Below are 20942 nucleotides of genomic sequence, written 5' to 3' on the forward strand. Positions count from 1 at the left end.
AGTTCTCCCATATATTTGCATTACTGTTCTTCAGACACATGTATATGTTTCTTCACTAAGTGAAGAATAAATTTACTGCTAAATCCATGCAGCATTACACAAGTCCACCTGTAATTTTTGGGGGATTCTTTAGCTCAGATATTTATGTAATCGAGTTTGTGCAGCATATATCATTACAAAAGTTCAAAGGCAAGGTTCTTAATGTATAGCTCAGAAAAAAAGGTTATGAAGTGGAAGGAAAACATAAATATATGACTCTAGTTTCTGATACAAAATTCTTGGAAAAGGTTCTCTAATAATAAAAATAAAAGCTAACAATTACACATTTCTGAGTTTCCAGGGACAACTCTAAGTCGCTTTTCATGTATTAATTCTCACAAGCCTCTTGAGATAGATCCTATTATTTCCCCCATTTCACAGATGAGAAAACTGTGGCACAGAGAGGTTAAGAAATCTGTTTAAGGCTCATATCTAAATATAGCCCAGCCAGGCAATGTCTCCGAAATGAAACTCCTCAGGGAGGCACGCCACTGCCTCTATAATAACACAGATGACAAAGTTCCAGTACTGTATGCAGCATCTTTCCCATGAATTATTTAAATTCGGCTTTATTTTCCCTTTCTGTCACTAATCATTGTGTTCTATGTGAAGTCAGATTTAAGAACGGAAAAGAGAAACTTTTAGCCCCTTTATCTGGAGTGCCCTCAGGCCATGAGGTAGGGGAGCCAGGGAGGGCACGCAGTGGACGCAGGATCACCCCATGGGTACCATGGCCCCTGGTATGTGTATGGCCTTCTCATTTACAAAGTAATTTCACATCACATGTTACTAACCTTCACCAAAACTTTGTAAAGTGGTGTTATACCAATTTCATTCATCAGAAAACTGGGGCTCACCGAGGTTAAATGAAGGGAAGATAAATAGTACGTGACTAAGCAAGAACCCAGCACAGAAGTTATCTTCTGAGGACTTGGGGGTTTTCATTTTTGTTTTCTATTTTCTGTTTGTGGTAGAGATAGGGTCTCACTCTGTTGCCCAGGCTGGTCTTCTGGGGCGCAAGCAATCCTTCTGCCTTGGCCTCGCAAAGTGCTAGGATTACAGGCATGTGCCACCAAGCTTGGCCCATCTGTTTTTTAGGACTTTCTATCAAGCTTGGTTTCATGCTCTTGGGATTAGGATGCATCCTAAGAGCAAGCCAGGGCTGCTCCCCTCCATGTCCTGCCCCCAGGCCTTGGGCTTGGTGGTGGCACATTCTATTGCCAAGGTCCCTCTCCTCACATGAGCCAGACTGCCTGGAGGTCCCAGAACTAGCACCACTTTTTAATACACCCCCCAGATTCAACTTGCATTACTTAAGTAATGAAATAACTTAGAAATTGTTTTTACCTCCCGCCCCACTTCTGCTAATGTGCGGAAGCACGTAACCCAGCATCCCCGGGACAAAGGCCCCCAATAAATCTAAGTTCCCCTTCCTGGCAACAGTATTCAAGTGCAATATATTCTTTGTTCATAGGCGATTTGCCAATGTTTCTGGCGTTCTATCAGCCTACCATTGTTTGGTTTTACAACAACTTCCACTTCTAAAAGCAGGGCATTGCATATACTTACTTTGAACATGAAAGTAAATTAAATTTGCTTTGAGAATTTCATAACGCCCTCTGACACAATGGGGTGTCACAAAAGCAGGCCTGGGATCACTGGTCTGTAGATATGGTGCAGAAGAGAGTAAAATGAAAAATTAACAAATAATATCTACCTAGAGGCATATGGTTTATCATATTGCACCATTGGTCTCCTTTTAGGAGGAAAACATATATATATAAACAATTGTCATTGATGTGCAACACATTCAGTAACGTGGCTTTTTAAATTTGTTTTTATGATAAAAATATAATCATGGTATGCATTACATGAAACAGGAAAACGGAAATAGCCACTTGATCATTAATAAGAGAGCTTCGGGGATCATGTTTCCTTCACTGGCTTCACGGGCCTTTATATTTCTACTTAGTTACAAGAATCTGTAATTACAATTTTAGCTGTAATGATGACAGTTAATAGCAAAACACATTGAGGTGGGAAAATCCCACAGGATTTAGAGCCAGGAGATCCAGGTTTAAGTTCCAGTAATCCTTCACACGTGCTGTCACCTCTCGGAACTCCAATGTCCTCAGGTGTAAACCAAGGATAATGACTCTGTCCTACCTCTCTGTGGAGGCAGAACTGTGACCCCTAAGGATGTCCGTGTCCTGATCCCCAGAACCTGTGAATATGTTATATTACATGGGAACAAGGAATTAAGGTTACAGGTGGAATTAAGGTTGCTGCTCAGCTGACCTTAAAATAGGAAGCATAGCCTGGGTTTTCCAGGTGGACCCAGTGTAATCACAGGAGCCTTAGAAAGAGTTGGTCAGAACCTGGCCAGCATTGCAAAACCCCATTTGTACTAAAAGTACAAAAATTAGCCGGGTGTGTTGGCGCACGCCTGTAATCCCAGCTACTTGGGAGGCTGTGGCAGGTGAATCACTTGAACCTGGGAGGCAGAGGTTGCAGTGAGCCATGATTGCACCACTGCACTCCAGCCTGGGCAACAGGGCAAGACTCCATCTTATATGAAAAGAAGAAAAAGAAAAAAAAAGATGTGGCAACAGAAGAAAGGGACAGAGAAATGCACTGTTGCTGGCTATGAGGATAGAGGGCGGTGGCAGTGAGGAAAGGATGCGGGCAGCCTCTGGAAGGTGGAAAAAGCAAGGAAGAGGAGTCTCCCCTAGAGCCTCCAGAAAGGTCTGTAGCCCAGCTGACACCTTCATTTTTGCCCAAAGAAACCCATGTCAGACTCTGATCTTCAGAAACGTAAGATAATAAATCTGTTTTGTTTTTTCGATACAGAGTTTCACTCTTGTTGCCCAGGCTGGAGTGAAATGGCTGAATCTTGGCTCACTGCAACCTCCGCCTCCCGGGTTCAAGCGATTCTCCTGCCTCGGCCTCCGAAGTAGCTGAGATTACAGGCATATGCCACCACACCCTGCTAATTTTTTATTTTTAGTAGAGACGGGGTTTCACCATGTTGGTCAGGCTGGTCTTGAACTCCTGACCTCAGGTGATACCTTTGCCTCAGCCTCCCAAAGTGCTGGGATTACAGGCATGAGCCATGACACCCCGCCTAATCTGTGTTGTTTTAAGCCACTAAATTTGGGGTAATTTGTAGCAGCAGCCATAGAAAATAAATGCACTCCTTCACGGGGTTGCTACGAAGGCTGAACCAATGATGTCTGTAAGATCTCTCTGCTCTGCAAACATTAGGGATTCATGTGTCGCACCACAAAGGTGCCTGATCTGTGAACAGGAAGTCCGGTGGGGGTGGGAGGCAGTAACAGGGACACAGGTGACCATGCAGCAGGATGAAAGCCTCCAGGTTGAGTGCGGGCTGCTTCTCCACGCTCCCACGCCAACCTGTGTTTCCTTCTATCCCAGAGCTCACCAACGTGAGTTCTATTTAGCTGTGATATGCTTGTTAATCAAGTTTGGATCTCTAAAACCTAGCACAGTACTGGCACACATAGGAGGTGCTCAGTGAGTGTTAAGTTAATGAAACACATAAGTGAATGCATAGTGCCTGGAGTGAAACAGGGCCTGGGGCCCATGGAGAATCCACCAAATTGGATGTTCACATGATTGCCTCTCATGTCCCTCTTGTTTTCCTCTAGTAAACCACCATTTTCCAAAGAGCATTCCACAGCACATGAACGATTTTAGTGGGATGCTCCATAGAAAAGGAGGTCATATAATCAAATTAAGTGGGAAAATACTGCAAATCCCCCCTCTCTCTCTTATAGAATGAAAATACAGATCCACATAATAAAGGCTCTGAAAAGTTCTTTGGTAGAGAAAACTGTCTGATTTACCCCATATTGTCCTACTAATCCCTTTTCTTGCACAACCATTTTTTTTTTTTTTTTTTTTTGAGACGGAGTCTCGCTCTGTCGCCCAGGCTGGGGTGCAGTGGCCGGATCTCAGCTCACTGCAAGCTCTGCCTCCCGGGTTCACGCCATTCTTCTGCCTCAGCCTCCCGAGTAGCTGGGACTACAGGCGTCCGCCACCTCGCCCGGCTATTTTTTTTGTATTTTTTATTAGAGTCGGGGTTTCACCATGTTAGCCAGGATGGTCTCAATCTCCTGACCTCGTGATCCGCCCGTCGCGGCCTCCCAAAGTGCTGGGATTACAGGCTTGAGCCACCGCGCCTGGCCTTGCACAACTATTCTAATAAAAGAGGATACGCTTTGGGAACTTCTGCCTTCAGGAAAGTGCTACTTAGGTGACCCAGCTATGACAGGGGGGTGTCTGTCAGGCTTGGGCTACAGCAGTGGCTCTCAAACTCCAGTGAGCATCCGAAGCCCCTGGAAGCCTTGCTAGAATGCAGAGTGCTGGGCCCACATGCAGGGATTATGATCTCATGGGTCTGGGTGGGTGGGGCTGAGGAAGCAGATCCTGATGCTGCTGGTCCAGGACCACCTGTTAGGAATCACCAGACAGGGTTGTTGGAGGGGTCCTGTCTTCCCCAACTAGCTTGTGACAGGAGTAATCATCGCCAAGACATCTCCAACAGGAGGGGAATGCTGGGGACCAAAGTCAGGACTGCAAATGCCAGCTGCCCTACCTCAAGTAGGGATTTCTCTCTTCCCAAGCTGACATCTTTTATTTTATGATAGTAGGGAAGGAGGCTGTTCAGTACAGATATGCTAAGACATAGTCGCTAACAACTTCCTGCATTGTCCTGGGTAGAGACCCAGGGCTGGGAAGGGGAGCGCGACAGCCTGGTGTCCCATCGAAGAGCCCAATGTGCTGAAGGAACCCTCTAGCAGTCAGGCGCGGCACGGGAGTAGGTGGGCTGCTTTTCCTGATAAGTTGGCGCTGGCTTTTAAGAACCACCAAAAACATCCATACCTACAGCGTCTTCCTCCCCGAGCCGTTTGTGTAGTGTCTCTGAAAGCGACTGGGCGTATGTCTGTGAGCAACCACGTCTGAAGCGCTCAGTGACCTCCCTGTGACCTTAATATGACCTCCGCATCAATGGGGGACAACACTCTGGCCCCTCCACTTGCCACTCCACTACCAGAGTGATCTTCTCCCCTGCAAAGAACACCCCAATGGCTCTTAAGATAAAGCCCAGAATCCCAAATATGGTGTTCTCTGTGTGCCCCACACGCCAACCTTCCTTTGCCAATCGCATGCGGGCCTTGCACTCCCCCATGTTACATAAAAGAGCCAAAGATGCTTATTCCTGACCCTAGGCTAAGACCCTTTAGCTCACAAACATGCTGGCACAAAATTCAAATCTTTTACACATGCAACTGTTTTTAAATAGCCAAATAGGCAGATTTTTAGCCACTTAGGCCTGCCTGCCTGTACACCTGTGAAACTATACCCAGCATCTGTTGGCCACTGATAGGCCTTGTGTTATCAGACCCCAAGATGCTGCTGCCCTTCTGAGGTCTCTGACCAACAGACTCTCCACTGTGCTGCTGGGTGACCTCACCTTGACATTTAAGGCCCCTTTCCAGTCTCCCTCTCCCCCAGGAGTTGCTGTGCCCTTCTCCTCAGCCCACCATAAGCCTCTGAAAAGCCTCATGCTGTGAGGGCGGCCCCTCTCATGCAGCCCTGTCCAAACACTGCCCAGTAAAGCTTGCTGTGCTACTGCCTCTCGTGGATACAGCTTTTCCCTTGATCAGCTTCCAAATCCCTCAAACCCTCTACACCTGGCCATCAGGTTTAACCGCACTAGTCTGACTGCCTGGGCAGTCTACATACCTCAGCCCCATCTCCAGGGAAGCCCCTCCTCCTTTTCCCTCAAGACCAAGGAGAATCACCTGATTACATCCGCTGAGCGCTCCTTGCACCTCTCACTTGTTTTCTACAAGTTGCACCAATTACTGCAGCTGTAATCCATTAATTCCCTGGATTATCTGATGATTGCACCCCTCTCACTAGGCTATGATCTACCTGACAGCAGGCTCCACATCAACTTCTCTCACCATTGTGACCCCAGCGCCCAGCCCAGCACCTGGCATCAAGTAGACTCTCAATAAATATTCGTGTGTGGAAAAAAAGAAGGAACAAAATGGCTTTACAAGGATTGTGCTGACATGAAATTTCCACGTTCCTATGAGAAACATATGGTTTTTGCTATCCTGAGAAGTCAGTGTTTGCCCTATTGGATTCAATGCAGATCAACACATTAACTTTTTCATTTATTTCTCTGTGAGCCTTGCATAGTCTCTGGCTCATTAATGAGCCGATTCCTGGCCCCTCCATTGGCCACTCCAAAACCAGAGTGATCTTTTCAAATTGCTTTAGCCCCAATCCAGTCTTGAGAGGAGAGGCAGGTAAAAGGAATCATTTAAAAATAATAATAAAAGGCCGTGCGCAGTGGCTCATGCCTGTAATCCCAGCACTTTGGGAGGCTGAGGCGGGTGGATCATGAGGTCAGGCGATCGAGACCATCCTAGCTAACACGGCGAAACCCTGTCTCTACTAAAAACTACAAAAAATTAGCCAGGCATGGTGGCGGGTGCCTGTAGTCCCAGCTACTTGGGAGGCTGAGGGAGAAGAATGGCATGAACCCAGAAGGCAGAAGTTGCAGTGAGTCAAGATCATGCTGCTACCCTCCAGCCCGGGTGACAGAGCGAGACTCCATCCCAAAAATAGTAATAAATAATAATAATAATAAAACAATCATTTTATCATTGTTTAGAATTCTGTGATTTTTCCACGATTTTCCCACATGTGTGAGTGTGCATAATGAACCAGGAATTGCAGTGGAAGGTGAAATAGCGTTATCCTTCCTGGACACTTACTGTGCTGTGTGAAATGTCATCTTCCTATCTAAAGTCCTTCATGACTAGCTTGATTGAGTTCACTCAAAACCACGAGCATGCGGTTTATTTCATTACTGAGTCCATGCACAATGAGAATGGGCCATCGGATTATAAAACACACGAAGGGAAGTGAGGGAAAGGCAGGCGTTTGCACAGCTGGCCATAATTCCTTTATTAAGCATTTCCTGAGCTTCCTATCTACTTTGGGCAGCCTGGCCCATCCCACTCCCTGTGGTGGATGGAACTTTCCCTGGCACAGCATATGGCCTTTTATGGGATGAAGAGGTCAAAAAGTCATCACAGATAACAAAGGCAGCAACCATGAAAACATCAGTACCATAGGAGTGCCCGCAGTTCTGGCCCTGCGGGGTGGAGTACTCCAGGCAGCCGGCTCTCTCTTCCAGGGGTGGGCAGGGCGCCCCGCCGTTCTGAGGCTCCTGCTGCACAGAGCGCCTCCGCACACGGGTTGTAGGCTTGCACTGGTCTGCACAACCACTCCAGGAGCTCCATTCCCCCACGAAGCATGGGCGAGCTGAAAAACAGCACAAAAGGACGCTCACCTGAGTAAATCTCGCCAGGTTGTCAGGCTGTTCCGCCAACACAAACAGCTGAGTTTAGCCCCATGTAAACTTCGCCTGGCCCCAGGCCCTGTATCAGAAGATGCACACAAAGCCTCAGCAGGTCCCAGTTGACACTGACTCCACCTGCCCACCCTGATGGTGAATTGATAACCTGGTAGCCCTTAGAAGCAGCTGGATACCCCGGGATCCTAAATGTGGGTCTGACCCAGGGAAACACACCCAAGCAGAAGAGACGGATGCTTTCAGGGGAATTTCTCATACTCCCTGGGCCGAGATCGGATATTTGCTTTTGCTTTTCCTTGATATTAACTTTATTTGCCCCTGCCCATAACATTTTTATTATAACAAGACATTCTCATCATAGACAGCAAACCAAAAAAAAGGTATAAAAAAGAAAATGTACTTCACCCACCAACAATCCCATCACCTACCCAGGTCAGTTCTTCTCAGCAAATGTGTCTTCATAAGAAACAGGGCTTAGGGCCATGCATAGGGACCCCTATACTTTAAGTTTCTCCTGTTTACTCTATTTTCTTTCTCCATGGCTTGTAGACTTGTAAACTATGAGGGCTGGAGTTTAGAGATGAGCCACCAGGGCCCAGAGAGGTAAAGAGTATTCACGGCCATGCATGAAGAGGCAGAGTCAGGCCAAGAATCTAGCCCTGGAGTCTTTGTGCTGTTGGTCTATGCTTTTCCACACAATTTGGTCGGCGTGGGGCTCAGCTGGTTTCTCAGCAGCCAGCCATGCACTGGGCTGCTCCCTGGAGTCCAGCAATACGTATTAGGATTCCCCTGATGGACAACTAAAGCCATTCTCCTTCCTTGATTCTGAAGTCCACTTACCAAATCTGTAAGATGTAATTTAAAAATGCAATTTCCTCACCATGACCATAAAATCAATATGGCGTCACATTTAACTTTCTCATTCAAAGTTCTAATGTGTCTCAGACTGTAATCAGCTTTTAAATTGAATTATTTCAGGATTTAAAATTAAATATAAGAAAAGGAAAGAACCAGAAGACAGAAGACGTGCCCATGACCTAGATGCCAAACTTTTTTTTCCCTTGAAGTGTGATCCACTTTCCTATCATCCTCATACTTTCCAATTCATAGTGTTTCCCACAAGAATTAGCACTCTGACTTCTTTGAAAGCTTGATTTGAACTTCTGCATTTATGGTTTTCGGAGGACATGTGATTTGGCAGCACATAGCTAACCCTGACATAAAAAGGGTCCCAAGCAACACAAACGTGTCAGTATTTTTAAAATTTCCAAACTAGTTTAAAACATGCTTTCATTCATCAACTAAATACCTATAGGTATCACATGTCGACTACCTGAAGAAGCCAGGATGAGCCACATTAGAGTTCATTCCCAATATCCGCCATGCATACCTACATCTTTCAGAAAACCACTAACAGGTCACTTTCTGCTTTTGTTGGCTCTTGTTAGCCCTTCCCTTTTTATTTTCATGATTTCATAATTTCATTGGCCCATCGAAGCAAAAGGCATTTAAAGAGATCCCCTAGGCTGCGAGCTGATTGAGAAGGATTCCTTCTATCCTTCATTATTTCAATACCTCTTTTCTTCCACCTTCAGCCTTGAGTCTAGCTAGTCCTGCTGTGATGTGGTAGGCTTGAACAATACTTAATAAGGCATACAAAAGAATGCACTTGTTTCAAAGATTAACATTTGGACATCACTATAAAATACAATTTTGCCATAGCATTAACTCAGAACTTAGTAATATGGCCTTGAGTTAGACTCAGTTCTTATGGTAAAAGATGACACTGGGGAGGGTTTTCTGACTGAACTTAGCCTCCCAGGATTCCATCATCATATGTGTCTCTTGTCTAGTATTTGTTTCTTGCATTTGGTTTGGTCTCACAGTTGAAGTCCTCAAAATTACAGAATCAATCACTGCATCAAGTTGTTCCTGTTGGTTACAGTTTGTCCTTAGCAAAACGCTATATCCTGTTTTTCCAATCCATGATTTTAAAAGCTCCACAAAGAGAATCAGAAAGTTGTAGGGTCCAGAACAATGACATCTCAATAGCTTCATTATGAGACAAAATAAAAAACACTCACTCAGAATTACAGGAATAAAAAGGTGTTTCACAAAATACTTTGTGTCAGAAGATGAAATAAATTAAGAAGTATTTATTCCTATACTGCCCCAAAGATTCTATTCTTGGTTAGCCTGTGAACTTTTGATTATTTGGATTGCAAGCCGTTATAGATCACAAGAGATCTTTGGTCATGGAGGTTAGGGGAAGTACGGAAACTTCTGACAGATTTATTACAAGTCATTTATTACAGCTGCCTGACACAGATTTCCTTCTGGACGATTCCAATAGTATTCGTGTCCCCTTTCCCACTAGCTTATCAAATTCACATCTATTCACAGCATATCAAAATATTCTTTTTACAATCTGACCTTCTCAATCTTCACTTGAGTTTCACCAGCTGTTAATGGAGCCGATAGACTGTGGCACCTAGGAGCGGCATGGTGGCCTTTGACTCCAAGTTTGTCATAGCTTCTCAGTTGCTTCAGAGTTACGATTTGATGACATCACCCACCCCTTTTAGGAGAAGAAAGCCTAGATTTAATGGGTGCCAAGAAGCTCGGTAAGCTTGCTCTTTTCTTCTTTGTTTAAACTCAAGTTAATATTCGGGTTGGGTCTCCCCAGAAGCAGCCTGTGGGATACGGATTTAAATGCAAGCAATTTATTTGTGAGGTGATCTCAAGCACCATACAGAAGTGGAGAACAGAGTCAGAGAAGCAGACAGAAGAGAGCACAGACAGAAAATAGACACCTAAAAGCTCTGCTGAAGGCCTGGCAGTCACCTCTGGCTCTCAGCTCATTGGAGAGTGAGATAATGGATGTAGATTCAGAGTGCAAGGAATTATCAAGTCCTTGCCCATTTACCAACTGGTCCCCCTTTCTCAAGACCTTTCCAGTTATCAGAGATTCCTACCACAGCCAAAGGAGAATAAGTGATATATCTCAGTAATGAATCACACACAAGAGCAGCACATTTTCACAGTCCTAATGGAGATAGCCAGTCACGTCCAAGTACAATTACTTTAAAAGATGGCTCACTAATTTTTTAAAAGAATAAATGACTTGGCCGGGCGCAGTGGCTCAAGCCTGTAATCCCAGCACTTTGGGAGGCTGAGACGGGCGGATCACGAGGTCAGGAGATCGAGACCATCCTGGCTAACATGGTGAAACCCCGTTTCTACTAAAAAATACAAAAAACTACCCGGGCGAGGTGGCGGGCGCCTGTAGTCCCAGCTACTCGGGAGGCTGAGGCAGGAGAATGGCGTGAACCCGGGAGGCGGAGCTTGCAGTGAGCTGAGATCCGGCCACTGCACTCCAGCCCGGGAGATAGAGCAAGACTCCGTCTCAAAAAAAAAAAAAAGAATAAATGACTTAAACTCCCTCATTTCATTTGGATTTCATCTGACATCCGAACTCCCTGCTGTGACCTACAAGCTTCCATTCCTGCGTAACCTGGCCTCTGCCTGACCTTCCACTTCCACCTGCACTTCACCGCCCATCTCTGCTCCAAGTTCAGCCACATGGGTCTCTTTACCCCTTGAACACACCAAGCTCTTTCCCACCCTGGGACCCTTGTACACATTTTTACTCTGCTGGGAATATTCTCCCCACACTGGGCATAGCTGGGTCCCACTCACCCTTTAATTCCCAGACTAACTATTTCCTCTTCAGGGAATCTTTTTCTGGCCAGCTTTTTCTGCTCTTCGCCCCACCCCACAACACAGACACACACGCACACACACACACTTATTTCCTCTCAGAGCTTGGTGTTCCTTGCCTTGTAGCATTGCCATAATTCATAATTACATATTCATTTGTTGTGTTTATTGTTGATGCCCCTGAGGACATGATAGTTTTTTATTTCATTCCTGGCGCTTGGCACATGGTAGGTGCTTAATCACATTCATTGAATGAATGAGTGAATGAATGAAATAAATGGTATTGGGCATGTTTCCCCTCCTCCATAGATAATGTTCTACATTGAAACAGACTCTGATCTGTTCATATCATTTGTTAGAAACCAAAGCATTGATGGAGGCTTCAGCAAAGGAAGGAAGTAGGGCGGAAGGACACAAACAAATCAGAAGCCCCCACAGCCAAACCCATGGGAATTCCTAGTCTGGCCTAGAGTTTGGGCTCTCCTGGCAGCAATGGCCCCAAGGGTGTCCATTGGAAGGAGCACTGTTTTCTGTGCCTAAAGATCAGGTAGGTCCAAGCTTCTCCTGGCAGCTGCGAGTCCTTTAGATCCATTCTGATCTATGTATATCTCCTGCCAGGACCACATTTTGAAAGTAACAAGCTTCTTTACTTTTATTATCTATGCCATAACATGGCATTTCCTTTCATCTGATCCAAATTTCCCTCACTCAAGAATTTCAGAATATGTTTTAAAAAGTAATAATCCATGCTTACTTTTTATGTACCACTCATGGTCTGACGTGGTCTGTGCCACTCATGGTTTGGGGAGGTCTCCTTTCCTCCCAGCCAGACTCTTCAAGGTCATGTCTTCCGCTTTTGGACCCATCTTTCTAGGCACTTCTCATCTCAGAGTCACCACTGGACTTTCTCTAGGTCTGTTCACAGCTCAGGAAGTTGTGCCAGCCAGAGCAAAACACCCTATTCTCAGCCTTTAGGTACCAAAGGGTCATTTAAAAATACATATATTTTTTCAAATGCTTTTCTAGGCAATGCCAAATACATGCACACAGAGAGCAACAAAATGAGCCGAGAGCCAGAGCCATTCATTTTATAAAGAGAGTTTGGACTATTTCTTCTTCGATGTGAGGCGTTGTTCTTGTTTTCATGTAACGGTGTCTCCTTGGTTAATCACAGAGACTCAAGCACTCTCCTTTGTAATCTAGCCCTGCCTATTGGCTCTTTGCCATCTAAAAGTTTAAGGCCACCCACAAACAAGTGCTTTCTCCCTCACATTGTGAAGTTCAAATAGTCCTAATCATTCCTAAGGAAATGTTCTTACACCATACTCACAGCAGTACCCGTTTATGCATAGCTATTGTTTCTTCACATTCTGTGGAAGAAAAAAAACCGGCCCTATTATCCCCCAACACCCACACATGCACACCTCATAGGGACAAAAATTTAAATATATGTCATCTCCCTTTTCTTTCTTTCTTTTTTTTTTTTTTTTTGTGGAGACAGACTCTTGCTCTGTCACTCAGGCTAGAGTGCAGTGGCGCGATCTCAACTCACTGCAACCTCCGCCTCCTGAGTTCAAGCGATTTTCATGCTTCAGCCTCCCGAGTAGTTGGGATTATAGGAGCGCACCTCCACGCTTGGCTAATTTTTTGTATTTTTAGTAGAGACGGGGTTTTGCCATGTTGACCAGGCTGGTCTCGAACTCCTGACTTGAGGTGAGCCACCCACCTCGGCCTCCCAAAGTGCTGGGATTACAGGCATGAGCCATCGTGCCTGGCCATCATCTTCCTTTCTCTTTCTCCTTGTGTATTCCTCTTTCTGTAGAACCTGGTCAAAGCTTCTCTGAAAGCCAAATGAGACTGCATTCCCCAAGTGCCTATTACTCCATCAGAAAGCTCAAAAAAATGATCAAGACTTTTTTTCCCTCTTGCCGAAACCATGCTATTTGGCCCCCAAAGGGTGTTTTTTTTTTTTTTCTTTTGAGACATTTACTGTACTAGTTCCTGAAGTACTAGCAAGATGATATGGGCTGCGTCATTTGATAAATAGAATTTTATACACTATGTAACCCAGGGGAAAAAAGATATGAATAAAAAAGAAAATAGTACTTTTTTTTTTTCTGGGTAACAGGTTTCTAGGTGAGTTGTTTTCTTGTTTTGTGCTTTTCTGTATTTTCCAAATTTTCTGCAACAAACATATATTTTGTATACAAAATATATACAAAGGAAGGAAAATCTTTTATAAAGGAAATGTGGCAACACTCTGGATGGCAGTGTCATCTGAAGCCATGGACAACATCTCCTGGTGGGGATGGGTGGGACGACTGCTCACATTCTTTTGACAAACATTATGAAGTAGCATCATGATAGCCATTGGGGTTTATGAAGATGAGCAAGATGCACTCTGCCCTTGAGGGGCCCTGAGTAGATGGAGGGAGAAGGCTTGCTCACTCTACTGGTGTTTATGTGGGGCCTACCCCACAAAGCACACTGCTTCTCATAAGACCTCATTTCTCTGAGGCAGAAAAACATCATGTTTTGATATGTGGGCTCTGGATCCAGAGGACCTGGCTTCAAATCTCACTACACCCCTTATTAGCGCTGTGACTTCGGACAAGTTACCGAACCTGTCCGTGCCTTGTTTACCTCGTATGTAAAATGAGACCAAAACGAGGAATAGCTTCAGTGGGTTGTGGGATCAAGTAAGTTAATAACTGTGAAGTGCTTGGGAGAGTGCCTGGTATGGAGTAAATGTTAAGTGTTAACAACTTGACCCTCCTTCACTGCTCACCCAGGGCCGCAGCCAAATTCTACTAAGTCAATTCTATTTGAATACTGGCTCCAGGCAGGCCCCGCTCATTTTTTTTCTTTAAAGCCAAAGGCGACGTCTCTCAGACCGTTCTGGCTCCTATAAAGCGTCAACTCTCTAAATCATCGTAGACTCTGGCATCTTTCCTTTGGGTGAGTTTGGAGCCTATATTTTCAAGCATGGTGCCTCTTTCCCTCCAAATATGATGGCATCAGACTTTGGCTAGTGTGTTTCCTAGACTCTCCATAAATCTAGGAGAAGACACCAGCCCGTATAGGCTATTCAATGTTTGTCCTGCTTCACTTGGGTTAATTATTACCCTCTCCTTAAGCTGCCAATCAATTATCTAATGCAACTACTGTTCTATGATCTTAGAAAATGCAAACCCTAGGAACCCAGTTGGAGAATTAGAGATTGGGGGTGTTATCCACCTCATTAGCAAATCTTCCAAGAAGTTATTCCAGGGCAGGATCTGTTCCCCTACTCTACTTTTCTCCATCCCTGGTAAGGCGCAGCCAGTGGAGAATTTTCCATCCCTTTTTTAGTGGAGGTGGGAAGGGAGCCGTGATGCTCCCTTGGTGTTGAAACTCATGCCATTGTCATAATGAGATTTCCTGAGATCATTCCCGAACAGATGTCTTTGACAGTTTAGTAATTGTATAGATTCAATAACATTTTAGTTTTTACATGAGAAAAAAAGTATTTTTACTTAGAAAAAGAAATGCCAGTATTTCATCTCTTAGCCACATAATAATAATAATAATGTATTTATCAAGATGAAAAAATCAGAAGGAATAGAAGTAAAGCATGCTTAGTTACACTGACTCAGTTACATTTTCCATTCACGTTGAATGTAATATCAGTCAAAAAAGGCTTTAGGTAGCAACAATAGGTAATATAATGGGTAAGCAGGAAAAGAGGGCCAGGCGCCATCGCTCACACCTGTAATCCCAGCATGTTGGGAGGCCAAGGCAGGCAGATTGCTTGAGCCTAGGAATTGGAGACCAGCTTGGGCAGTATGGTGAAACTTCATCTCCACAAAAAATAGCCAGGCTTGGCAGCACACATGTCTGTAGTCCCAGCTACTCAGGGAGCTGAGGTGGGAAGATGGACTTGAGCTTGTGAAGCAGAGGTGTGGAGGTTGCAATGAGCTGAGATCACGCCACTGCACTCCAGCCTAGGTGACAGAATCAGATCCTGTCTCAAAAAGAAAAAAAGAGAGAGAGAAGAGATTCTAAGAGGCAGAAGGGTTCTATGGGCATAGAGTAACTGAGGGTTCTGAGATGCTGAAATCTGATTTATCTAGGAATAAATAATAGCCATAAATTGGCATAAATATATGTGGCAATTGGCAGTCTGAAATCAGGCACTTCAGATCTCAGCTCTGCTCACTGGTGTTAACTTGAGTGATGAAAACTCTTGGAAAGCCTTCACTGTTCTGTCTATAAAAATGCTAGTATAGGTCACCAGGTTCTTTTCCCAAATGCTTGAGGCAGTTGAGTCTCAGAACTCAGGACTTCCCGGATCTTAGAAAGGGAATACAGTCTATGTACCTTATTTGGAGTATCCCCCGCTCCTTAGCAGGGTCTGGAGCAGTTCCTTGAAAAATATATTAATATTTTTGAGGCAAAATATAAACAACGATGATCAATATCCTTCTATCAGTGCAAGTCAGGTGAGATTTTTGCCACCAAATGAGTTATGAAAAAGCTTTAAAATGTTAGCACCTTTTAGATTGGGATTGTCATATGGGTTTGTGGACCTGACCTGCCGTTCTTAAGAATTGTTGGGATGGCTAGGCGTGGTAGCTCACACCTGTAATTCCAGCACTTTGGGAGGCCAAGGCAGGTGGATCACTTGAGGTTAGGAGATTGAAACCAGCCTGGTCAACATGGTGAAACCTTGTTTCCAGTAAAATTACAAAAAAAGTAGCCGGGCATGGTGGCGGCTGCCTGTAATCCCAGCTACTCAGGAAGCTGAGGCAAGAGAATCACTTGAACCTGGAAGGCGAGGGTTACAATGAGCCAAGATCACGCCACTGTACTCCAGGCTGGGTGATAGAGTAAACAAGACTCCTTCTCAAAAAAAAAAAAAAAAATTGTTGGGAGGATTAAATGAGACAAAGTATTAAGTATCTGGCACATGGTGTGAGTTGAATATAATGTATTTATGATTTAATATTAACGAATACAAATTATAGCAATATGTTGTCAGAAAATTACGATGTAAATATTTAATCAAATAAAATATTCTCCACTGTCCACTAGTGCTAAGAGCCAACCAACAGTACATTTGCTACCTAAATGTCTACCACAAGCCAGGTGCAGTGTAGCCTCCTTCTGTCAACTCCACAGTCCCACACAGTGGTTTCATCTCCCCTGCCCTCACTTTTTTTTGAGACAGCGTTTTACTCTGTGGCCCAGGATAGAGTGCAGTGGCGTGATCGCAACTCACTGCAGTCTCTACCTCCTGGGCTCAGGTGATCCTCCCACCTCAGCCTTCTGGGTAGTTCGGACTACAGGTGCACTACCACACCCAGCTAATTTTTATCTTTTTAGAAGAAAGAGGGTTTCGCCATGTTGGCCAGGCTGGTCTCAAACTCCTGAGCTCAGACAATCCATCTGCCTTGGCCTCCCACTGTGCTGGGATTATAGGCATGAATCACTGCTGCCTGGCAGTATCATTCCCCTTTAATGAGGTGCTTTAGGCCCCATGAGGGTGACTTTTCCAAAGTCACAAAGCCAAACGGCACCAGGGTAAAGGCTGAACCCAGGATTCTGACTTTAGAGGCAAAATTGAGGCATTCAGGTTACTTCTGGAATTAAAAAAAAAAAATCACAAATAAAAAAGAAATATTTGAGACTTAGACTCTGTGAGAGGGAAGGCTGCATTCCAGGAGTTGCCCCAAACCAGCTTCCGGCTGCCAGATCAGCTCTGGGTCCAGGAGGCCAGGAGCCACGGTCCACATGGTTGTGGCGTGGGTCCAGGGCTAAGCAGGCCGGGCCTCTCGGCTCCCGGCCCTCTGCTCTTACCCTCGAAGGAGCAGACTCAGTCCCACCAAGTGGCCACCTTCCAACTGTCTTTATTTTCCTCCTCCCTTTGCAAGAAACTTCAGACACAGAGAATTTCTCAACACAGAGCTTTTCAGTCCCACACCTGCTTCCTTCTAGGCCTGCAAGGTCCTCTATTGACTCTGCCACAGGGTATTGAGGGCTTCAGAATATGCTCCTTTTAAAATTCAATCTGACACCATCTCCTTTTTCCCAACTCACAGCTCTTCTCTGGGGCGCACACTTACAGTGATTTCTGAGAGCTTCAAAAGACAGCAGGCCATCTCACCGCTTCCATACTTAGCCACTAAATCCCCACTCCAAAACCATAAGCTCTTTGTCACACTATTCTACTGCCTAGACCGAAAATAAGCAATTTTTTTTTTTGACCAAATAAAGACTGAGGGTTTTGAAATTCCTGGGAGCACTGTTAGGTCTCACTAGAAAGCAAGTTCTTCTCGAGACATTCGCCTTGTCTCTCCTCATCCCTCTTATGTGCCTGCATCTCTCCAGATCTGGCTGCCTCCAGCATCTGTCCTGTTCACCATTTTGGCCTCAAGACCTAGCACAGGGCCTGGCACAAGCAGGTGACGTCCGCAGTAACTGCTGGACTGTGACATTGGGCTTCCCTCCTACAGCCTGCCTCGGCCTCTTCCTCATTCTCCGGGTCCAGGCTCACCCATTACTTCCTCATGGGAGTCTTCCTTGAATTCCTTAGGTCTTTTAAGTGCTCCCTTCCAGGTCAGCTCCTGGATCACCTATTTCAGTGCTAAGTGTGTCTCACACGGGTTTGCACAGGTTTCCTGGCTAGAGTAGAAAGTCCTAGAAAGCAGAGACTGCATCTTCATCCCTTCTCTATCCCTGCGCTTACCACAGATCAGGGGACACTAACTGGGCCACAGGAATTCCATAATTACCTTTAAAACATAGGCAAGCCCCTCATGAGAGAGAGGCTTTGCTTGAGTTATACAGGGAAACAAGGCCCACAGTTTAGGATGCTGTGAGGAGGGGCTGGAGACACCTGGCTTAAGGGCGCTGCATTTCCTAAATAGCTAACTCTTCCATCTTACTTTAGTAGTAAAATACTTTGGCCTTGCAGCCAGAAAGGGAAAGAAGCTTATCAGAAAGCTTTATCAAAAAGAATATCAATATTCACAGGTAAATCATTAGCTTTCAACCAGGGTCAAAAAATCTTAATGCTTTCAAGTGTGTTCTTTCAGCATCCAGCCTGGCGGTGGGCTGAAGCCCTCTTCAAACAGTGCAGAGGCAGGAGGGATGCCCCCCGCCACTGGGTATCTGGTTGCCCAGGGAATGGCATAGCCCCAGAAAGTGCTGAGGATCCGACAGGTCGGGATCCTTCAGCTCGAACCCTCACATCTGTGTGGCTTTGGGGATGATGTGATTAACAGGAGCAGGGCAACTTCCACTTCCATGGCTGGCTTCTCTCAGGTACACCTTGTTCCTCAGGGCTGTACTCATCATTTGTTCCTTTATCTTTTAATTCAATTAAACCGGTTTTTATTGAGCCCTTACAAGGACAAGGAACTGTGAGATACTGTGGGAAATCTAAAGTTGAAAAAGACTGACCCTAAAGGAAAACCAGCAAGATTACAACATAATAGGGACCTCAAGATACAACCCTTGTCATGCTGTACAGAGAAAATTGAATTCCAAGAACATACTGTACACCTCCTAGGAAAAAGAGCCAGTGCTACATTTTGGGGTCCAGAGATGAGGACACCTTCAGTTTTTTAAGACCTTGCTCTTCAGAAGAAAGTATCAATACCTTCCCAGAGCACGCCCTTGGCACAAAGTGGGAAGATTACACAATCCTGCCCTCATCACCCCTCACCAGCCCCAAAGATCCCCGAGGGTTAACAGAATGAAGGTGGTGGAGCCTGGCCCGGGGCATGCCGGTTATCTGTCAGTGCCATCTCTGCCGGCCAGAGGTGGCCCTATCCAAATGGAGTTCCTGAGTCGGAGATTTCGTCACCCGGCTCCCCTCCAGGAGAACAGCGGGATCCATCCCTTCCATCCAGGCTCTGCTCTGTCTGGGGTTGTGGGGAGGACACTTCGCTGTCTAGGAGGGGACTGGGAGACTCTAGGATGAATGGAGCCGGGCGTACCTGGATGGCAGTGCTGGGGATGGGGGGGATAGAGGGGCTGGCACGCCAGGAGGGAAGGGGCTGGAGGACACCTGGCTCAGGGGCTGAGGTCCTTGGCACAGCGCCTGCCCTGTGCCCGCTGGTTGCAGGCGAACGACCGGCGCCCCACCCTCGGCCTGGCCACCCACCTGGGCACGCCCTGTCGTAGTCGAAGCAGCAGTCCGCGGTGAGGCGACAGGCTTGGTCGCAGAAACACGTCCCGTAGACCCTGTCCAGCCTCCAGCCGCGGGCGAAGCAGGCGGGGTCCCGGCCGGGACAGCAGCGCCGGCCTCGGCGCAGCCGGCCTGGGCCCCGGGCCACAGCCGCGCCAACGCGCACAGCGCCATCCACAGGGTCCTCATGGCCAGGGTTCCGGCGGCGCCTGCGACGCGGCAGACCCCCGGGGCAAGCGCTCTGCTCCTCCGCTGGCCGCGGCCCGGGAGTTGCCCGAACGGCCGGCGAGGCACAGCTGGGCCCTGCCCCGCTCCCGGCCCCCGCCCTCCGCGCCGCCCCTCCCCAGCCCTGGCGGTGAGCCAGTCGAGGCCCAGGCGGGTGGCGGGGCTGCCCCTGCCCAGGTGGGGAGGGCGCTGCAGTTCCCGGGACGCGCCCGCAATCGACGGTCCCGGCGCCACCCACTCCCCGCTGCCAGCCCGCACCCCAGCTCCCGCACGGGGACCTACGGGGCGCGGGAGCGGAAAAGCAGGTGCTGGTTGGCGGGGGGGCGGTTAGGGTGGGGTGCCGGGGCGTAGCCAGGAGCCCGGCCAGGGAGGCCACATTTCCTGGCTCTAAACTGTACTTCTAACGCCTGGGGACACATTAGCAAGCGGGTATTTTCACTCTAAAGCCTTGAGACCAAGAGTACTCGAAGTGCACTAAACCCGTCTCTGCAGCACTCTGCGCGGGCCACCCGCCTTCGCCTGGGAAAGCTCATTCAAATACAGAGTGGACAGCAGCTCGCCCACCCTCTCAGTCCCCGCAGGCCGCAGAGAAGCCAGGAGATAAGTCCGAAGAGCATCCTTTCTTTCTGCTGCATTTTATAATGAGACTCTTCTGCACCAGGAAAATGCCACTTCGCTTCACGAGGAGGCAATTCATGAATGCTGGGAAGAATAAATAAAATAACGGGGCTCTGCTTTCTGATAAAGCCAATTTCTCCCCCTGAAAACTCTGTGTACTGATATTTTAGAACTTTCACTTTAATAAAATGTTTGCCTAACTTTTTATATATATATTTTCTTCTCCCTTTCTCTCCAAATGTGTTACTTTTCTGCACCACTCTTTTTGTTCACCAAAATTTATTCTGGAATTTTCATTTTATGTTCTTAAATCATTTAATCTAATATGGTTTTTATGTGAAGCCAAGAATATAACGTTTTTTGCATCTGTGAACCTAAGAAATCAAATTTATTTCATAGACTTTCTTCCTTTCTCATAAAAGGATTTTTAGAAGAATTTTCTTTACTTATCAGAGAGAAAAGCTGACAAAAGTAGAAATGAAAAGCTTGACTACAAAAGTAGTAAAACAATACAGTAATGAAACATAACAAACACATTGTGAAATGAAAAAGATTTAATACATTATAAGAATTTTATCTTATAAACTCTAACCGCAAAGTTTGACCAGTGGAGACTAATCTTATTTCATCTTCCAAGAAAAACACACTCGAAAGTCAAAAAGAAATTTTTTCTTTGTGAGCTTATACAAATAAATTCTCAACATTGAGATTATTTTTTCTTCTTTAGATAAGTCTCTCTTACTTTTG

The 20942-nt window shown here is 46.0% G+C and overlaps 1 protein-coding gene across 1 annotated transcript in view; it reads right to left on the reverse strand.

Annotated features, from left to right (window-relative positions):
* SBSPON (somatomedin B and thrombospondin type 1 domain containing) overlaps positions 1 to 19687 on the reverse strand; it is a 31332-nt gene extending 11645 nt beyond the window's left edge. Inside the window, 3 exon segments of the mRNA XM_033203621.1 lie at positions 7213 to 7407; positions 19329 to 19463; positions 19466 to 19687. Coding sequence (XP_033059512.1) covers positions 7213 to 7407; positions 19329 to 19463; positions 19466 to 19541 — 406 coding nt within the window. The 5' untranslated portion in view covers positions 19542 to 19687.
* Positions 19688 to 20942: the final 1255 nt, after the last annotated feature.

Source organism: Trachypithecus francoisi, unplaced genomic scaffold (assembly GCF_009764315.1).
Source record: "Trachypithecus francoisi isolate TF-2019V2 unplaced genomic scaffold, Tfra_2.0 Lachesis_group7, whole genome shotgun sequence".
Classification (NCBI taxonomy): domain Eukaryota; kingdom Metazoa; phylum Chordata; class Mammalia; order Primates; family Cercopithecidae; genus Trachypithecus; species Trachypithecus francoisi.